Source organism: Gopherus flavomarginatus, chromosome 4, assembly GCF_025201925.1.
Source record: "Gopherus flavomarginatus isolate rGopFla2 chromosome 4, rGopFla2.mat.asm, whole genome shotgun sequence".
Classification (NCBI taxonomy): domain Eukaryota; kingdom Metazoa; phylum Chordata; order Testudines; family Testudinidae; genus Gopherus; species Gopherus flavomarginatus.
In genome coordinates this window covers 55,794,281-55,815,955 of record NC_066620.1, presented here as the reverse complement: position 1 = coordinate 55,815,955, position 21,675 = coordinate 55,794,281, and the positions used below count along the sequence as shown (strand labels likewise).

Below are 21,675 nucleotides of genomic sequence, written 5' to 3'. Positions count from 1 at the left end.
CTCTATTCTTTGTATTTGCCTCCCTTTCTTTTTGTCTTCTATTTTTTCTTCTCTTCTGTCACCCTTTCTTCATTTTCCTAAACCTTTCTCTTCCTCCCACTCCATAGCATTTGCTAACCCCTCCTCTTTTCTTGCTTGGTGCTTTGTTCTATTACATATTCGCTAGTATTTGCCTTATGAAGTGATACTAACAATCATACATACCGGTAGTATTTTCTAGACCATCCACAATTCCTTGTAATTTTTTAGAAAACTGTCTTCTATTGGGAATTAAAAAGATATCTGGACAGAATGATGATGAACTAGGAAAGAAAATAACGTTCTGAATATGGGTAATATATTTAAAAAAATGTGCATACAATTATAAAGGTTTCAACTAAAATACCCACATTTACCCCATTACTATCAGCTGTTATAGTCTGAATAGTGAATAGTGTGTTGTTAAATATGTTTCTAAGACTACACTTACCATTCATGTTTTAATTCCGCTTTATTATCTGATTCAGGCTTGACTTCTGCTTTGCCTGCTACAGAAAAGAAAGCACAAGTATTGAACAAAATTCTAATGTCTTACCTCCTAATTTGGTGTCTTATATCCCTTAACATGTTAATCAGTCCAAACAGTGGTTGTAACAACTTCTACCAACAGAAGGAAACAGGAAAAAAGTCAAGAGTGTGTGACATTACTCTCTTTTTATGAAGATATGGGTGCTGGCAGGCTGAATGCTCTCAGTTTCAGACTTCCTGAGCAATAAAAACAAAATCTAAGAAAAAATTCAAATAAAATTCCTAAAAGACAAGTAATTCAGAGAAAAAGAGTGTCCTGGTCCAACAACATTGCTGTCCAATTTGAGTGGAATGGCATATTAATAAGCGTAGAGAACAGATGGGTCACATACCTTGTAGTAACTTGAGTTCTTCAAGATGTGTTGACCCTATGTATAGTGAACATTCAAATTGTGAATGTGCTCCATGCGCCCAGAACCAGAGATCTTGTTTTTAGCAGTGTCAGGAGGGTCTGAGCGTGCACCCCTACCAACCTCATGGTCCACCCTAAAGAAATAAAGGGGGCTGCTGGACCACTGCCATTTTGGTTCCTTTTCTATCTCAAGTCCCCAGTAGGGGGAACCAGGTAATGCAGAAGGAGAGCATGTAGTGTACTACACACAGGGACAACACATCTCAAAGAACTCAAGTTACTACAAGGTGAGTAACTCATCCTTCTTTGACTGATTGTCCCTATCTATAGTGAACTTCAGGTGATTCACATGCAATTCCTCTTTAAGGAAGTGGGTTCCTTGTGTCCTATGGCACAGTAAATTGCAGAATTGCCCTGCCTAGGGAAGCATCAAAAGCAGCTCCTTGCACCAGTGCCTATTGTCTAGTGAAGGTGTGTACAGAATTCCAAGGTGATGCTCTGCAGAAGTCAGTAACAGGAACTTCTCTAAGGGAAGCAACCAGTCCTGCCTGAGCACTAGTCAAGTGAGTTCTCACGCTGCCCTCAAAGGAAATATCATTCATCTTGTAGCAGCCAGATGCAATTTGAGATCCATTTCAGCAGCATCTGGGAGGAAAGAGCCTCTCCTTTCATAAATTCCACAAATGAGACAAAGAGTTTATGGGATTTTCAAAATGATTTTATTCTTTGCAGATAAAAGGCAAGAGCCCTCAGCATGTCCTCTGAAAGCCATGAGACCTCCTCTCTGATAAAACAAGACTTACGTAAAATAGAGGTACATAATCTGGTTGATGTGAAATTCCAACATTACCTAAGAGGTAAACTACAGATGTAGTCTGATGAATACCTTGTCCCTCTGAAAAACTGTACAGGGAGGGTCAGCCATAAGCACCCCTAAGTTCCCTGACTCTTCTGGCTGACTGGACAGAGACCCTAAATGTTATCTTCTGAGAAAGATATAGAAGACAGCAGGATGCCAGGGGCTCAAACAATCGATGAGATACCATAAGGTATAAGCTAAAGGAGCTAAGATCGAGTCCTAAGGCAGCGGTCCCCAAACTTTTTAGGGTTGCACTCCCCCTTACCCCTGTCTGCACACACACACACCCCAGCCAGGGCCAGGAGCAGGGCTGTGGGGCATGGACAGGGGTAAGAGGGCCGAGGCTGGGACAACTGGGGGTGGGTTTGGATCCGGGTCCAGGTTCAGGAGCAGGACCGCAGTCAGAGGCCAATCCTGGGGTGGGAGTGGAGCTGCACTTGACTGCAGGCTTGGCTGCTGGCCCCCACCACAGCCTGGCTGTAGCTACGCTCCCAGTCCCAGCCATGGAATGGAGTTACGGTCATATGGAAAATCATTACTAAAATTAGGGAAGACAGAGATCAGCACAAGCATTGTAAGCTGGACAAGAAACTGGCTAACAGGAAGAAGGCAATGGATTGTGCTTAGGGATACAACCCTCTGGGGGTTCCTGGTCTATTTTTTCCCCATTGGAGTCATGGCTGTCTCAGGGGGCAGGGGAACCCTTCAGCCTGTCTGACTAGTAGCCCCAGGACCTATCAGAGTTAGAGACAGAAGGCTAGGTGCAGGCTGGCCACAACTCACTGTCAACCAAGCCTGGGATTGCTGCCTCACACATAGAGCACTACTTTGATTTTACCTGTTGCTTTCTTCCCTGCTCGGCCATGCATGTAAGGGGCAGAGAAGCCAGCAGGGAAATATTGGAGCAGAGGCTCAGGGAAGGTTAAACTCTTGAGGGGTTAACAGACCCAGGGAAGAGGAAGAATGCCAAGGAGGGAAAATACTGCTCCCCACTGCCCAGAAAACTGGGTAGAAACTTTAAAATAGAAAGAGTAAGGGCAAAAGCAAAAAGAACTGTCACTATCTGCTGCTGTAGAGGCAGAAATCTGGCAGCAAGCAGGAGCAGAGGGGGCATGGCCAGACCATCCAGCACCAAAACACTGATCCGCCTCTGTGAGCTGCAGAGAAAGGAGAGCATTCCAGAGATCCAGGACTGTGAGATATACAGGGTTGCATAATAGATCGTTGTACTCAAATGAAAGGTCCTCCACCATTGTTTGTACCTCCTTTGGGATTCCCACAGAGGAGAGATTTCGCCACCAGGCCCTCCATGTCTAGGGCAGTCTGACATGTCAAATTTTGTTTCCAGTTTCTTTCACCAGTCAGAGCCCGGAACTGGTCTCTGAAGTCCTGGGAGGCACATTAACAATGAAGCCACCCAGCTTGTCATAGAGCTTGGCTGTTTGAAACTCAGAACTGAAGAGAGGCTGAGAAATATGCCTTCCTACCACAGAGGTCAACCCTCTTCACTTTATTCTCATACTGCATAGAACTGGGTCTTTCTTGTCAGCTATGCTCAATGGCTACAGACACCATCAATGAGTCGGGAAGTAGGTGAGAACCTATGTACTCTGACCCTTTCACAGGTATGAAGTACCTCTTTCTCAGCCCAACTGTAGACTGGCGGTATCATGGCGTGTGTCTGCCAGAGCCCTGAAAGGTTTGAGGACGGCCTCGTTAATAGAAAGCACCACTCTGCTTGGGACTGACCTATACAAAATGACCAGCAGTTTGTATGGATCTTCCTATACCTCTTTCAGCGGAATATAAAGTGATTCTGCCATTCTCTTCAGTAAGACCTGGAGGGCCTTAGTCATCAGGGCATGGTGGGGAAACTAGAACGACCGCATCATCCAGGGAAGAAGAAAATGTCACAGGCATAGACAAGTTCTGCTCTTGTTCCTATTCTTCCTCATACTGCTGGAGTTGTGATTCTTGAGAAGGCTGAGAAAGCTCCTCCTCCACCCTCTGAGAACCCTAGGTCTCCTCGGGTCCTTGTGCCATGAGATGGATATAAGGGTGGTAAATCCCACAGATCTTCTGGGATCCAGTATTGCCACTATAGGATCTAATATTCCTCTATGCTGGTCCCCAGGGGGCAGGGCAAAAATGAGTATAGGGGGATATTCTCTTATATGGAAGTGATGAGAAGCCCTGGAAACTCCTGATGTTCTGCCCAGGCCAAAGCCATCCCTCTCAAAGTCTCCTTCCAATCCTGAGGATTCTGATCCCAGATCCAGAGTGGGAGCCATTAGTATCAGAGGAGGTGGGGTGACCTGCCTCTCTACTCACTGACAGCACCAGAGCTAATCTGGCTCAACCCTTACTTGAGGATGGGGACAGAGATGGGTACCATAGTGATATCAGAAGCAACTGAAGTCCTGGTGCCAGGTGCTGAGGTCTGGAGAGGGAGGTAACTCTGGTTCTGGAGGCAGTAGAAGGTATTCTAGAGCTAAGCAGAGAGCTAGAGTCATTTCTATAACTCAGATCATTGAAGCAGAAGATGTTGGATTGAGCGGTACCAATGAAGGGTTTGGTGCCAGAGAAGCAGTCCCAGTATTGAAAAGTGCCACAATTTTGCCCTCCAAAATCTCAGTCCAGTCCTTTCTGGTACTAGGTGGTTCTGCTCCAGAGCAGAAAGCTCCCAATGATTTGGTTCAGGAGAGGGACTCCTGCCACTGTCTAGGAAGTTTGGATGCCATTAGGCTTACCTGGGGAGTTCCCCCTTTGCATCAAACCAAAATGAACGCTGACTGATGAAGCACTTTGAGATGAATCTGACTAAACACATCTAGTGGCCATTCCAGCTGTCTATAGAGATTCTCAAATGCCACATCTTCAGATGCTGTTTGAAGTATATGAGGAAATCTTGAAAACCATTAGCATGTACCTGTCTTTGTGAAGTTATCTAATTACGGTACTTAGTTCTTGCCAAACCTGACACCCAGAAAAAGACAGCAAGTACTCTCCAGAGGAAGATGCACATGAGGAATATCTGGAAGCAGTCTGCACATTTTTATTGACTGGCCACAGATATTTTCCATAAGCAATGTGGTAGGAAGCCTGTGAAAAAGACAGTTTTAGCTTCCAGAAAGTTTCCTGCAGAGAGATACAAACATCTCCAGAAGATACTATGCCACTATAAAGATTAAGCTTAATCAATGGACTGCTGGTCTCCTCAAAAACATTATTTTTTATTCCCCATGTTTCAATCACTGGTATGTGGAGTCACAACCAGTATTTGGGCTAGCTTACAGCAGTAACTAGAAAACATGAAAAAAGATCGAGTCTCTCTCTCTGACACACAGAACTTAACAGATGTAAATGATTTTTTTAAATATAAAAATACTTAGAAATTAAATGCACTTCATTAGCCACTAGTAAGGCCAGAAAATACAGTAAACTTTAAATAAAAATGTTATTGCTACTTGCAAAAATACTAGCATTTACATAATATTCAATCTCTACTGTACTACTGGATATACTTTAAATCCTATTTCAGTAATAGTTTACATGTCGGTTTCATATATGATTCTTTTCTTTATTCCTAAAGGACTCTGTCTATCTTACCAGAAAGGTCAGTTTTAACTTGACTTAATTTAAATGTCTGTTTCTTTATATTTTCTGACAGCTCCTCATATGCTCTTTTACTGTTACTCTGGGTCCAACTTTTCAAATTGTCATCATCTTTCAACCTTTGCTTCAGAAACTCTACTGAGGTCAGTGAAAAAGAATCATCATCTTGCATCTCACAGGACTCTGGATCATCCTCCTGATGGCTGCTCCTATCGTTAATCTTCTCAAAAGGAATTCTTAGACCTATATTTACTTCAAATACTGGTGCATATTCTTGTTCTCCTTCCAGTTGCTTTTTTACATCTTCTAGCACCTAAATTGATACACAGATATTATTAAATTGCAAGGATACAATAAAATATTTACTATAGCATTTTTCTTACAAACTGTATCCCAAAACAGAAATAAAAGTCCAGAACATCACACTACACAACAGCATAAATTACAAGTATCAGTTGTGTGAAGACCCTATGCTGTGGGGGAAAAAAAGAAAACATCTGATCCTAAGACCAAAAGCTGAGGGAGATTACTGATTATCATCAGTGTAAAAGTGTTAATTAAAAAGTAGATGTATGAATGTTAGAAATAATTATTCCAGATACAAAACAGAGCCAGAACTTCTGATCTGGAGATGACAGGGTGAAATGATTAGATTATTACAGATAGGGACTAGTCAGATGTGAATTTTATTACCCATTCTATCCTTGGTTTCAACATAGGATGACCAGATAGCAAGTGTGAAAAATCAGGAAGGGGGTGGGGGGTAATAGGTGCCTATAGAAGAAAAAGCCCCATATCTCAGGACTGTCCCTATGTCACCCTATTTCAACAAGTCACAAAATTCTCTTGTGCTTCATTTTTCCCTAATTCTAAAATGGGAGTAGCACTTATCCCAGGGGCGGGCAAACTTTTTGGCCTGAGGGCCGCATCAGTTTCCAAAATTGTATGGAGGGCTGGTTAGGGGAGGCTGTGCCTCCCCAAACAGCAAGGCGTGGCCCGGCCCCTGGCCCCTATCTGGCCCCCCCTGCTTCTTACTCCCTGATGGCCTCCCTGGGACTCCTACCCCATCCAACCCCCCATTCTCTGACAGCCCCCCCAGGACCCTGCCCCTTCCACCACCCCACTCCCTGTCCCTGACTGCCCTCATTCAACCCCCGTTCCCCGCCCTCTGATCGCCCCAACCCCTATCCACACACTCGCCCCCCGACCACCACCCAGAACTCCCCTGTCCTTTATCCAACCCCCCACCACCATTCCCTGCCCCCTTACCGCACTGCCTGGATCACCAGTGCCTGGCGGCGCTACAGCTGTGCCACCCTGAGCACCCGGACAGGTAGCCGTGCCGCCTGGCTGGAGCCAGCCATGCCACCGCACACACCAGAGCACCAGGTCAGGCCCCGGCTCTGCAGCTGCGCTGCTCCAGGTGCTCATAGCCCCACTGCCCAAAGCATTGTGCCATCAGCACAGTGAGTTGAGGCTGCGGGAGAGGGGGGAACAGCAGGATAGCGGCCAGAGGCCAGCTCAAGGGCCAGGCAGGAGAGTCCTGTGGGCCGGAAGTGCCCTACGGGCCATAGTTTGCCCATGTCTGACTTATCCACTTTTATGAGTCTGTTTTTAAACCTCAGATGGATGCAGATGCATTCTTTATGAATAACAAGCCTTTTAATTTCAGCTGCCTATTTTCAGTAAATTAATAGTAAACTTGTAGAATACTTCATATTTCCACACCTCCTTAGTTTTATCTTGACTACTTTAATAGTGTCAAATAATATTACAAATTTTAATACGTGGGTGGGTTTAAATAAAACCTATTAATATTTATTTGTATACAGCTGTTAGCTAAAAACCATTTGTTGTGTGATATGTAACAGATTTAAAATCTCAATCATTTTCATTACTCTTCTTGTGCCAAATGATGAGAGCCTCACTCAGTTAACTCACGCAAACTCCCACTAAAATGAATAGAGTTAGTAAAAAACTCATTTTTGTTTTTAAAGTACCACTCTACACCAGTGCAGAATAGATGCATATCATTCCAATAGGAACTCCAATACTTCCCAGATCCTTCTGGTGCACTGAGACACTACACCTGCTGCTACACCATACTAGCAGCACTAACTCCCTGTGGTACTTGTACTCAGAAAGAGGAATACAAAGACTAACTGGCCATTCACTGTGGAGCAGGGGAGAGACTGCCTTTCACATGGGAAAAGAAAACCATTATGCTCTTCCTCTCACATGTGCACCCCCGTGCATGTGCCCTCCATCCGATGGCATAAAGGGCAGGGCCAGCCCAACCCTCTCAGTTCCTTCATCATCCAAATTTTCGTGATATTAGACTCTAATAAATGGGATGGAATCTGTGTCATGGAATATATATGTGAACAACACATCCTGAAGAACCAGTTATTGTACAGTTAAGTAACTATTTCTTCTTCTTCTTCAAGTACTTGTACTCATATATATTCTACTGTTGGTGAGCCCAAGCAGTACTCCTTTCCTGGAAGGAACTCAAAGTCTATTTAAACAGCATATGCACAACTGCCTTTCCAAAGTGTACATTGGCAATAAATGCTTCAGCAATGGTATAATGTGGAGTGAACCTATGTACCTGCTTTATAAAGGTCTAAGATTGGAACATTGTGCAATAATTTCTGCAGGTGGTACAATCTTTGCAAAATCATAGCAAGACCTGATGCAGGCAAAGGTCCAATTGGAAATTCTTCATGCTGATATTAGATTCTCTCTCTTCTCTGTGTAACCTTCGCAGAGTCTTGGTGAGGATCTACACTGTTTTGTCCTGTCTAAACAGAAAGTGCTCTACAAGAATCCAGTGAGTACAACCTCTCCTCATCCCAGTGAGCATGTAGTTTCATGAAGAATATTGGTAGATGTATGACCTGGTTTAGGTGGAATTCCTAGATCACCTTTGACAAGAACTTTGAAGGAGACCTTAATAAGACCTTGTCTTTGTAGACAATTGTACGTGGAGGTCCTACCACTAAAGTTTATAGCGCTCCAATTCTTGTTACTGATGTCATTAAAATGAGAAAATCTGTCTTAGCTGATAAATGGAAGAGAGCATAAGTCCAAAAACGCAAGTGGCAGATCCACAACTGCTACCAATACTAAATTAAGGTCCCAGGAAGGTACAGGTTCACTTATTGCGAGGTTAGGCCTTTCAGAAATCTTCCCACCACAGGATGAGAGAAAATAGAATTTCCATGAACTAAAGGGTGACTAGCACATGTGGTCGCAAAGTGAACTTTTACTGTACTCATAGAAAGACCTTATTCTGTTAAGTCCAGCAGATATCCCAAATACCCTGAATCTGCACTTTGTATGGTGACAGCAGATGACAGTGGGCTCAAATAAAAATCTTTCCCATTCATCTAAGTAAACTGTGCTAGGTGAGCTTTTTCTGCTGTTAATAAGGATGTTCTGTATATTATATGACCAGATCGCCCTCCAGTATCATTAGCCAGTCAACAACCATGCGGTGAGGGAGATGCCGTAAGGATCTGGGTGCAGAAACTTTCTGAAATTCTGAGAGATTAAATCAGGGAACAATTGCATGATGATGGGAGGCTGTCATGACAGAGTCTGAATATCCAAAAAGCAATATCGCAACAGCTATGTTAGAGTTATTAAAATAATGTTAGTCTGATCTTATTTCAATTTTACAATAAATCTAGGAATCAGTGTAATTGAAGGATATACACATAGACGTTCTGAGATACAAGGATGCCAGAATGCGCCTTATTGATTCTAAACTATGAATGGCCTGGAACAGAAGCAGTTACACTCTGTTTTCTGTGGGTAGTGAACATGTACAAAGCATGGATGCCCCATTTGTTAACTATAATCTGAACTATTTTGTGTTTCAGGGTCCATACATGATTGCTGATCAACTTCCTACTTAGATAATCCACTAGAGCATTCTGCACTCTAGGAAGATAAGATGCTCTGAGGCAGATTTTATTTAATTTCATTTCAGGCGTCCAGGCAATCTCAGACAAGTCCTCATTGTTGTACTTGGGTGAGCCTACAGATTGGTGCCTATGTTTAGGATCGACTGAAACCTTTCTTGAGGCAGGTAGATGATTGCAGGAGTGTTGAGAATGGCCCCAATAAACTCAATTCTTTGTACACAAGATAATATCTTTTCCTTGTTTATTTCAGACCCAGTTTTGCAAAAAGCAACTGGATTTGACAGATGCTCTCTGTTAGCTGGATTGTCTGCAAATTAAACTGTTCAGTTATGGGAATACATTGTCTAAAATGAGCTGATGAGAAGCTAAATGGAAGCATTGTATATTGGTAGTGATGACACCCCACTAAAAACCTTATGTTTTTTCTGTGGCTTGGGTGGCTAACCACATGAAAATAAGCTGCTATCACCCTCAAGGGTGCCTAACAATCATTTGAGTTGAAGGGAAGAATAATGAAGGCAAGGGGCACCCATCCTTAATTTTAGCTTTCTCAAAAGATGTTCAATTTCCTTTGGTCCAGGACAGGCCTGAAAATGCCCTCTTATTTTGGGTACAAGAAAATATCAGAAGCAAAACCCTCTTCCCCTGTGCTGAGTGTAAAGGAACCTCCCTCTATTGCTCCAAGAACTAGAAGAGACTGTACATCTTGAACAGTCCAATCGTGTGATAAATCACTGAATAAGGATGGGGTAGAGGCTGGTAGCATACAGCAAAACATGGAATTTCACAGTGCCTATAATCCAGAATGATTGGTGGTTATGAAGTAGCAGATACTTGCAGAAATGGAACAACTGGTTCCCAGAGGAAGGGAACTGGTTGGGAAGATCCAAAATCTCTGCTCTCAGTGAAGTAGTCAAATTGGCTGCCTTGAGGCTGATGGAGGTCGATGGGTAGAGTTCATTGATGCAGATGTGGATGATTTTCTTCATGGAAATCTATGTCACTCTCTGGAGAAATCAGCCTGCCCATGTTGAAAGGAGCACTGGCAGTGGCACTACTGAGGCCCACTAAATTAAGGTGAGGTATGGGGTATACATCTTCTTGGGGCCTGGGGTATATATTTCTAAAGACATTAGCGTCATTCTGGAGTCTTTAAGAGAGTATAAAGCCTTGTCAGTCTTTCCAATGAAGAGGCTGCACCATAAAGTTTGGAATTTCCCTACATATGCCTGATGTGGAAAGACAGGAAGACCTCCCAATGGTGATAGCAGTCCCTATGAAACTGAACGCTGTATCTGCTGTGTCCAGAGTCATTTGCAACAATGTCACGGTTATTTGCTGGCCCTCAATCACAACAGATTTAAACTGGTCCTTCACTTTTTGAGGCAATTTGTCAGTAAATCTGTTCAGTGACTCCTAGTTATTAAAATAATATTTCAATAATAGTGCCTGGTAGTTTGTAATTGTTATTTGGAGGCTACAACTAGAATAAACCTTCTTTCCTTTCAAACAAATCAAGCCTCTCTGGCTCCTTGTCCTTTGGAGTAGATTTGAAATGCCCACCTGATCTTCTCCCTTAACTGTTATCACCAAGGAACCCAGCAGAGGGTGAATAAAGAGCTTCTCAAACCCCTGCAATGGCAGCTAACAGAAGTCAGCTCTTTTTGAGGTTAGTGACGCTCTCCTCAGGGAACCTAGAGCCTTAAGCCACTGTGTTACCTCTCTGCCTTAGCAAGAAAAAGCTTTGCTGAAGCTTAAACTGTGTGACAGCTTCCTGACACATCAGTCTGTCTGTCTTACCAGTAAACTATTCAAGATTCTGCCAATCTAGATCTTGCTTCGTAGATAACATTCAGTACATCCCAATTCCCAACCTCCCCAGAGATGTTTCTCTGTGGTATCCAACCCCTCTCACTGGACACTTACAGAAATTATTAAGTCGGAAGTCTCCAAAGAGGCAGTAAACAAACACACTCTAACTTAATACACAGCATTGAGATGGGGTTTGTAGTAAAAATAAGCATACAGTTTATTAATAAAGAACACAGATTTAAGTGTTAATAAGCAAGAGAAAAAGAGAATGGCATGGCTACAAATAAAACAATAGTAACAACACACTTTCTTTTGTCTAAAATGTAACAGTTTACAATCCTGGTCTTAGGCAATTTCTCATCTAGTCAGTTCTCAGCATCTTCGTCCTCCATGGCTGAAGACTCAAGTTTTCACAGATTCCAAAAGTGCTGGCCTCTTCTGTCTTTTAAAGTGATGGATACTAAGCACTTTCCTCTCACCTTCTTCTTAAAGTTCAGTAAACTTCTGAAATGTATTCTTTTGAAGTGTATCCCCAGATAAAGTTATTCTCCCCTGCCGATGAACAGATGCCATCTTCCTTATCCTCTTGAGAATTAGCTCTTTCTGTTGATTACTTTGTTTATCTTAAATTCAAATGCCAGATACTTCCACTGTATCTGGCATCACCTTGCTCAATTTACACTGGACGCACAGGTAAACAGGCTAACCAATACTGCCCAGGAAGAATGTGTTCAACAAGTCCACCCGCAAAACAAACATACTTCCAGCACACACACACACAAACACACCTCATTACACATCATTCATATGTGCTTCATGCAATGATTTTCATGACTAGTGTATCACCAGTTTTCATATTATACCTTCCAAGACACTGTTTATAGTACAATAAGTTGAGTTAATTGCTTATTCTTCGGGGTTCAGACCCCTGCTCTCCTCCTGGGGTGTCTGGATCCTGACTGTCACAACACCAGAGAAGCTGGTGTTTGCCAGAGGAATTTAGCAGTGTCCAAAGATTTGATAGTGTTGATATGTAAAGCTACCTGCCTAGGTACAGCTCAGTATAATATATTCAATGATCTGTGAAGTTTTTCTTGGACCACCACCCGAGCGATAACCCTCTGCATGTAGTCATCCAGGACTCAAGAGGATTCAGGTACAATGGTCTCTTCAGCTAAGGAAGACGGACAGCTACATTGGAATCTGCTGTTTCTCCTGCGTGTCCTCATCCAAAGGAGCCAAGCTAGCAACAGGATGAGTCATTTGAAGGAGCACAATCTCTTTTCTAGATGGTTGGTCTGGATTGAGAGGCTGAGACAGATCTCCTTGCTTGCAGGATACCCCCAGCACTCAATAATATCAAAGGGAGTAAGTGTAAGGAGCTGGTGGCTAACAAGGAGGATGTCAAGGAATTATCTTCTTAGCCAGGGACCTGTAGGTATGATTGTAAGAACACTTTATAGAATGCTGCCTGGATGTGGATGGTGGGGGAAATTTGAATGCATGGGATTTAGCAGGGGAAGCCTCCCTGCTGCTCTGTAAATCTGGTAAGGAAAAAGAATATTCCTTTGGTAAGAATAGTGGAGTGACAGTAGGTATAACTTGGAGCCCTTATATCTGAAGGCTTCAGACTGGCTTTAATGATACTGAAGCCCGTCCCAGGACCCTGATTTGACACATAAGAGAGCCTGGAACTGACATGCAGAGCAAGTCTCTGGCTGCCATAGATACTTGGGGATTTCATGGTACTGAGAGTATTGGTGCTGCAGTCATCAGTGCCATCTCTGAAGACACCAATGGTACTGATGTCAGGGTTACTGCTACCAAAGGAGCAGTGGAGGGTAGCAGCTTCATTGGTACCCAAATGATCAGTACTGGCAACGTTAATACAGTGCCAAGTAATTTAAGGTAGATGGTATCAGCTCAGTACCAGTCAACTTATGAAGTACCTTTTCACTGAGAGTATGAGGGTCAGAGTCTCCGCAGGTGCTCCAGGAGCCCTTTTTGGGTCCTGAGCTATCACTGATATATACAGAGCTTAAAGTCCTAGGAGTTTTTGATGATGTTCCCAGGTATGGGAACAGTAACTCTTTTCTCTGGTCATCTTAAGGGTTTTTCTCCATCTATCAGAGGACAACGACCTCAGTGATGGAACATATGAAGTTGTAGCTGCTGGAGCACATCTAGAGGTGGTGTGCTTCACTTGATCAGTTTTAGGCTGGCCAGGATCACAGACTGGGAATATATAATGTGACAGGCCAGTGGGGTGCAGGAGTCTGGTAGAGGGCAAATATACTGGTCACTGAGTGAGTAGTTTTCTGTTCCCTGAGTGACCAGAGCAGGGTCTGCACTAGAGTAGTCAGGAACTTGCTAGAACCAATTAAGGCAGACAGGCTGATTAGAACACCTGCAGCCAATCAAGGCAGGCTAATCAGGGCACCTGGGTTCTAAAAGGAGCTCTCTCCAGTCATATGGGGAGGAGCCAGAGGAGAGGAAGTGCATGTGAGGAGCTGGGAGTAAGAGACACAAGGAGCTGAGACTGAGAGGGTGTGCTGCTGGAGGACTAAGGAGTAAAAGCGTTATCAGACACCAGGAGGAAGGTCCTGTGGTGAGGATAAAGAAGGTGTTTGGAGAAGGCCTTGGGGAAGTAGCCCAGGGAGGTGTAGCTGTCACACAGCTGTTACAAGAGGCACTATAGACAGCTGCAAATCCATAGGGCCCTGGGCTGGAACCCGGAGTAGAGGGCGGGCCCTGGTTCCCCCCAAACCTCCCAACTCCTGATCAGACACAGGAGGAGTTGATCCAGACTGTGGGGGAGATCACTGAGGTGAGCAAATCTGCCAATAAGTGCAGGACCCACCAAGGTAGAGGAGGAACTTTGTCACAATAACTCTCCATAAGCTATTCTCTCAGACAAGCTTCCCTGGATTTTGCATTCTCTAGAAAAGCACTTGCAAATAACACATGTCCCTAATATGACCTTCACCTAAACAGATGAGGCATCTAATATGCCCATCATTAACAGGCATGACTACCTTGCAAGACAGGCAGTTTTTAAAACCTGGGGACTTATGCATGACTAAAGTCAGTACTGCAGTACCACCTCAGGAACAAAAACAAATCTTCCATTAGAAGACAACAAAGGAAATACTATATACTAATGACATTAAGTATTTACACAAGAAAAGTTATTGATGAGCACTGGAAAACAGTGAGCACACAGTGTCATTGGGATCTCAAACTTTTAGCAACAGGTGGTCAGAAGGAACTGAGAGGTGGACATGGTAATCCTGCTCTTTATGCCCTCAGTTGGAGGAATCAGGACACTCAGGGAGTGTGCACCACCTTGATGGGTATTGATCACCAGAATCCTCCAGCTCAAGTGCACTGGGAAGCATACACACTCACAGTGGAATATATATGTCAAGCACTCAAAGAAAAATCCTATATTTTGGCGGCTGCTTTACCTTGTCAATATCAGCTATAGTAATTATTTCAGGTTTTAAAACTTTGTCCTCCCTTAAATGGAAAGATGATTCTTGAGGTGCTCTCTCAAAATCTCGAATGAATTCTTTAGATACTCCTGCTGAACAGTATTCTACATCCAACAGGCCAGGTAGTCTCACAAGAGTGTTCTTATAAATACTGGATTAACAAAATGAACCAAAGAAAACTAAATTATATGTTTCTTACTAATTAAGCAGAAAAGAATTACTAATTACCTGCACCTTTCAACACTAAAGCAGCTTCATTAAAAATGTCTGTAATATTTTTTCAGTAGATCTCTCTATTTTTCAGGTAAACTTATTAGTTAGATCAGTGATACTCAGACTTCACCAAAAAGAGTCACAGTAGTGTGAATTCATCATTTCATTTACTATTTTTATATTTATATATATAGTCTCACAGCAAAGCAACTGACCAAGTATTGTTTTATCATCTGTATTCTGATTGGTTAATAACTTAGATTGGTTGATATCAAAACACTCAGATTTAATTATGTGCTGCAAGGAGCTGCAAGAGTCACATTAAAGAGCCACTTTAAAGAGCTTGCGAGCCTCAGTCTGAGGATCACTGAGAGAGAGAGAGAGAGAGACAGACTATACACTTCACTACACCACGATTTCACATCATGGTTTTATATATCAGGAATGAACTTTAACATTTTTCCAAATGAAAACACAAACATGTATTTGTAATGTAATCTAGAAGGAATATAAAAATGTATAGAGTGGGGGAAACTAGATGACTCAGGGAATTGGTAGAGGAATATGAAGATCTTCAGTTTTAGGCTGAGTTCCTACATGGTTCAGACAAGTAGTGATGGAATATTGTCATACACTGACAGCTATATATTTGTCTTTGTGAAAGGAGTTGTGATCCCAGTCCAGATCCCCAATATTATATAAACCAATATCATGTGGCAGCCTGTTAATCTCATCAGAAATATGAAGAACTATATGGAAACAAACTCATAGACTCATAGACTCATAGGTCAGAAGGGACCAATCTGATCATCTAGTCTGACCTCCTGCACAAGGCAGGCCACAGAACCCCACCCATCCAATTTTATACAACTCCTATCCCAGGACCGAGTTATTGAAATCCTCAAAAATGGTTTGAAGACCTCAAGCTGCAGAGACACCACCAGCAAGCGACCCGTGCCCCACGCTGCAAGGGAAGGCGAAAAACCTCCAGGGCACCTGCCAATCCGCCCTGGAGGAAAATTCCTTCCCGACCCCAAATATGGCGATCAGCTAAACCCTGAGCATGTGGGCAAGAGTCACCAGCCAGCACCCAAGAAGGAGTTCTCCGCAGCAACTCAGTACCCATCGCATGCAACATCTCCCCGCAGACCACTGAGCAGACCTGTCTGGTGGTAATTCAAGATCAATTGCCCAAATTAACGATCCTATCATAACATCCCCTCCATATACTTATCAAGCTTTGTCTTAAAGCCAGGAAAGTCTTTTGCCCCTACTACTTCCCTCGGAAGGCTATTCCAGAACTTCACTCCCCTAATGGTCAGAAACCTTCGTCTAATTTCAAGTCTAAACTTCCTAATATCCAGTTTATACCCATTCGTCCTCGTGGCTACATTAGTACTAAGCTTAAATAATTCCTCTCCCTCCCTAACGTTAACCCCCTTGATATATTTATATAGTGCGAGCATATCCCCCCTCAGCCTTCTTTTGGCCAGGCTAAACAAGCCAAGCTCTTTGAGTCTCCTTTCATAAGGCAGTTTTTCCATTCCTCGGATCATCCTCGTAGCCCGTCTCTGAACCTGTTCCAGTTTGAATTCATCCTTCTTGAACATGGGACACCAGAACTGCACACAGTATTCCAGATGGGGTCTCACCAACGCCGTATACAACGGTACTAACACCTCCTTATCCTTGCAGGAAATACCCCGCCTGATGCATCCCAAAATCGCATTTGCTTTTTTAACAGCCGTATCACATTGGCGACTCATAGTCATCCTGCTATCAACCAGTACCCCAAGGTCCTTCTCTTCCTCCGTCGCTTCCAACTGATGCGCCCCCAACGTATATCCAAAATTCTTATTATTAATTCCTAAATGCATGACCTTGCACTTTTCACTGTTGTATTTCATCCTATTCCTATTACTCCAGTTTACAAGGTGGTTCAGATCTTCTTGAATAGTATCCCTGTCCTTCTCCGTGTTAGCAATACCCCCCAGCTTCGTGTCATCCGCGAACTTTATTAGCACATTCCCGCTCTTTGTGCCAAGGTCAGTAATAAAAAGGTTAAATAAGATCGGTCCCAAAACCGATCCTTGAGGTACTCCACTGGTGACCTCCTTCCAGTCCGACAGTTCACCTTTCAATACGACCCTCTGGAGTCTCCCCTTTAACCAGTTCCTTATCCACCTTACAACTTTCATATTCACTCCCAGCTTTTCCAATTTAACTAACAGCTCCGTGTGCGGAACCGTGTCGAACGCCTTACTGAAATCTAGGTAAATTATATCTACCGCATTTCCTTTATCTAAGTAATCCGTCACCTTCTCAAAGAAGGAGATCAGATTGGTTTGGCACGATCTACCTTTAGTAAATCCGTGTTGCAATTCGTCCCAATTACCATTGACCTCTATGTCCTTAACTACTTTCTCCCTCAAAATTTTTTCCAAGACCTTACATACTACAGACGTCAAGCTAACAGGCCTATAATTACCCGGATCACTCTTTTTCCCTTTCTTAAAAATAGGAACTACATTAGCAATCCTCCAGTCATACGGCACAACACCCGAGATTATTGATTGCTTAAAAATTCTCGCTAACGGGCTCGCAATTTCACTCGCCAGTTCCTTTAATATCCTCGGGTGGAGATTATCCGGGCCCTCCGACTTTGACCCATCAAGTTGTTCAAGTACGGCCTCTACCTCAGTTGCAGTAATATCCACTTCCATATCCACATTCCCGTTTATCATCCCTCCATCATCGCAAGGTTCCTCACTAGTCTTATTAAAAACCGAGGCAAAGTACTTGTTTAGATGTTGGGCCATGCCTAGGTTATCCTTAACCTCCATTCCATCCTCAGTGTATAGCGGCCCCACTTCTTCTTTCTTTGTTTTCTTCTTATTTATGTGGCTGTAGAACCTTTTACTATTGGTTTTGATTCCCTTTGCAAGTTCCAGTTCAATGCGGCTTTTAGCCTTCCTCACTTTATCCCTACATGTTCTGACCTCAGCAAGGTAGCTTTCTTTACTGATCCTGCCTTCCTTCCACTCCCTGTAAGCTTTCTGCTTTTGTCTAATCCCCTCTCTGAGTTGCTTGCTCATCCAGTTTGGCCTGCAACTCCTGCCCATGGTTCTTTTCCCCTTTCTCGGGATGCAGGCTTCCGACAGTCTCCGCAGCTGTGACTTAAAGTAATTCCAGGCCTCCTCCACATTTAAATCCACTAATTCCTCCGTCCAATCCACTTCCCTAACTAATTTCCTTAACTCTTTAAAATTAGCCCTCGAGAAGTCAAAAACTCTAATCGCAGATCTACATTTGTTTATCCTTCCATCTAGTTTGAACTGAATCAGCTCATGATCACTCGAACCAAGGTTGTCCCCTACCACCATTTCTTCTACGAGGTCCTCACTGCTCACCAACACCAAGTCTAAAATGGCATCCCCTCTCGTAGGTGCTTCAACTACTTGATGAAGAAATCCATCCGCTATCACATCCAGAAAAATCTGACCCCTATTGTTCGTGCAAGCACTCGTCCTCCAGTCTATATCCGGGAAGTTGAAGTCCCCCATAATCACACAATTCCCCTTTGTGTTTACTTCATTAAAGACATTAAAGAGGTCTCTATCCATATCCCAATCCGATCCCGGCGGTCTGTAGCACACCCCAAGCACTATCTCAGGGGAAGCTCTAGTTGCTTTTTTACCCAGCGTGATTTTTGCCCAGACGGACTCCGTCTTATCCATTCCATCACATCTTATTTCGCTACATTTAATTTCATCATTGATGTACAAGGCTACTCCCCCACCTTTGCCTTTCTTCCTGTCTTTTCTGAACAGCACATAGCCTTCAATACCCGTGCTCCAGTCATGAGTACTATTCCACCAGGTTTCGGTAATCCCTATAATATCCGGCTTAACTTCCTGCACGAGTAACTCCAGTTCCTCCATCTTGTTACCTAGGCTCCTGGCATTAGTGTACAGACCTTTTAATTTTCGGCGTTTGGCGTCAGTGACATTCTTTCCCCCGTCGTGCACAAACTGTCTGCCACCAGCATCACCCGTTACTCTGGTTTCTACTCCACTATTCCTCCTTGGATCAAATCTTGGGGCCGCAAGGGTATCCCCGCTCACTTTGTTTACTTCCCTCTCCAGGTTACGTTCTGGCGTGGAGATCTCCCGAACATTTCCCAACCATCTCCCCCAACTTTCTAGTTTAAAGCCCTCTTGATGAGGTCGGCGAGCCTCCATCCTAGAATCCTATTTCCCTCCTTGCTGAGATGAAGTCCATCCTGAGCAAACAGTCGTCTATCCGTAAATGCGTCCCAGTGACCGTACATCCCAAAGCCCTCCTTGTAACACCACTCCCTGAGCCATCTGTTGATTGCCATAATCTTGTCCCTCCTTCGTCGCCCCGCTCTAGGAACCGGCAGAATCCCACTGAAGATCACCTGAGCCTCGATGTCTTTAAGCCTCTTCCCCAGTCTGAAATAGTCCTCCTTGATACAGTCCAGTGAGTAACTAGCTGTATCGTTCGTTCCCACATGAAGGATAATCAACGGATTTTTTCCCGCTCCCGCTAAGATCGTATTCAGGCTCAAGTCCACATCCTGTATCTTAGCCCCCGGCAGACAGCACACTCTTCTGTTCTCCCGATCCGGTCTAGTTACAGGCCTGTCTACTCTTCTCAGTAGAGAGTCTCCAATCACGTAGACTTGCCTTTTCCTGGTGACAATGCGATTCTCCGGTCTATCCCCCACAGCAGCTGACCGTGATTCCTCCTGATTTGTATTTGACCTCACAATCGTCCTAGGGCTCGTACTTGATGTCGCCTCCACTGACTGCTCCCCTCCATCTGCAGGACTAGCTGCTTGCCTCTTCTTCCTTGCCGTTACTCCTTCAGCAGCCGGCTGTGCTCCATCTTCATTTCCCAACTCAGCAAACCTGTTCCTGAGTTCTATTTGTCCATCGCTGGCCCGTCTTATCCTCTGTCTGGTTCTCCTAGTGACATGCTTCCACCGTCCACTTTCCTCACCCAGCAGTCCCTCTTCAGAGTCCTTAGGTCCTGCTTTTGTCCGCTCGCCTGAGCGCCACCTCTAGGGGTCATCTCTGGAAATCTGGGTGGAGGACACCTTGTTTAGGCAGTGTACAGATAAATGGAGAGTTGCTAGTGGTATTACATATGTTTTATGGATAAAGAGAAAAATTCAGATGCCAGGATGTTAATTCAGCACTTTTTCATGGCACTAAAATTCACTTTAAAAAAAATTGAAATACTTCAATGAAGAGAGCACTTCAATGAGGAAAAAAGTACTTTTGATGTGAGTATTCATAGTTTCTAAGTTACATTTTAACTAGTGTCAAGTAAATCCCATAGTTTCCTTACTCCTGGGTCTACTCATTCATTCATTCATGTGTAACTTCCCCAGCCTCAGTTACACTTACAGAAAGTTCACTGACCAAATAAGTAATTATTAGTCTAAAATAGGTCATGTATTTCCATCATAAATGTACAGTTACTATAGCCAATTTATACAAATCCAACTTTATACTGAAGACTAACAGTACAATCCGAAGTCCTCTGAAATCATTGGAAAGACTCCTTTTAACTTCAGTAGGCTTTGCATCAGGCCATAAGAATGGATCTATAGATCTGGGCCCTAAATGGGTAAAGTATGGAGCTTTAGATCCAAGAGAGGCACACTGCCCAAACCCAAAATCTGGCAGCCTACCCCCCTTTCACCTGGTGCAGTGAAGAAAGCAGATGAATGTTGCCATTGAGCCCCTTCCCAGCTCTGGGTCTAAGAGCCATGGATCTGCTGCTTACTGTACTGATGTCTCCATTAACAGTAATATTAAGAGACAAATCTCATATCTCTAAGTATTTACACATAAGGAAATCATGTGTGTACAGGGCTTGAAAACAACATGGAAGAAATTGATAGTCCACAAAATATAAAAGCAGAGCAAAATAAAAAAAATCCTATTACTTTAAGAAAATAATATAATAAAATTAAAACATTTTAAACCAGTGCTCGCAACCAAGAGTGCCAGAAATAACCTTATAAGGTTTTCATTCTTCTTTTCATCTGGACTGGTCACATTGCTGGAACCCTTAAATAACTCCAGTAGCAGCTGGACAGCATTGTGCACCAGTTTACGGAGCAGTTCTTGGAAGATCTTGTCAACTAGCAGAAGAAACCTTGAAAAGCGTTTCATCATCTGACGCCATTCACTTATCTCAGCATATTTTGGGTTTTCCTTGCTGTCACTTGGCACAGACTGAAAAAGCTTTTGAGCTCCCTTCATTTCTGCCACCTACAGTGTTAGTAAAAATAAATTTAGAAAAGTACGCTTTAAATCCCATTAAAAAAACATACAGCACATTTTGCAATAGTCAACTTATTACAGACTTTTCTGTATTGTTCAGAAATGATTTTATTTAAAGTTCCAGAGATAGAGACACCATGGAAATTCAGTTTTTCTATGTTAAATAAGACTAAATAGTTCTGAAAGAAATACTTCTTTATCTTTTTAATATGTTGTTAGTAGAGTATCAATAAGATAAATATTACAAAATAACCAAAATATACATTAGTAAACAAACACTAAAATAAAACTAAGGCCATATCCAGAGTGACCTCAATGCCTACCATACCTTTATTTAAGCTTTTACTATACAATATATACACACACACACACACACACACACACTTTTAAAATTAAGTCCTCAATGTCAATGCATTTGCACAAACATGCTGCATGCACACTAATCCAAGCTGTTTTCAGTCACCAAGACAGAGTTTGGCAGAAGTGTTTTGTTGGGTCACAGAACTGAAGT

The 21,675-nt window shown here is 43.2% G+C and overlaps 1 protein-coding gene across 1 annotated transcript in view; it reads right to left on the bottom strand.

The window, feature by feature from the left end:
- The window catches only part of DNAH14 (dynein axonemal heavy chain 14), a 490,898-nt gene that overhangs the window by 384,883 nt on the left and 84,340 nt on the right, over positions 1-21,675 (bottom strand). The window contains exons 12-16 of the mRNA XM_050948398.1: positions 20,896-21,152; positions 14,605-14,782; positions 5,388-5,706; positions 470-527; positions 205-302 (exon numbers count right to left, since the gene is read on the bottom strand). Of these exons, the coding sequence (XP_050804355.1) occupies positions 205-302; positions 470-527; positions 5,388-5,706; positions 14,605-14,782; positions 20,896-21,152 (910 nt within the window). The remainder of the gene's footprint in view (positions 1-204; positions 303-469; positions 528-5,387; positions 5,707-14,604; positions 14,783-20,895; positions 21,153-21,675) is intronic.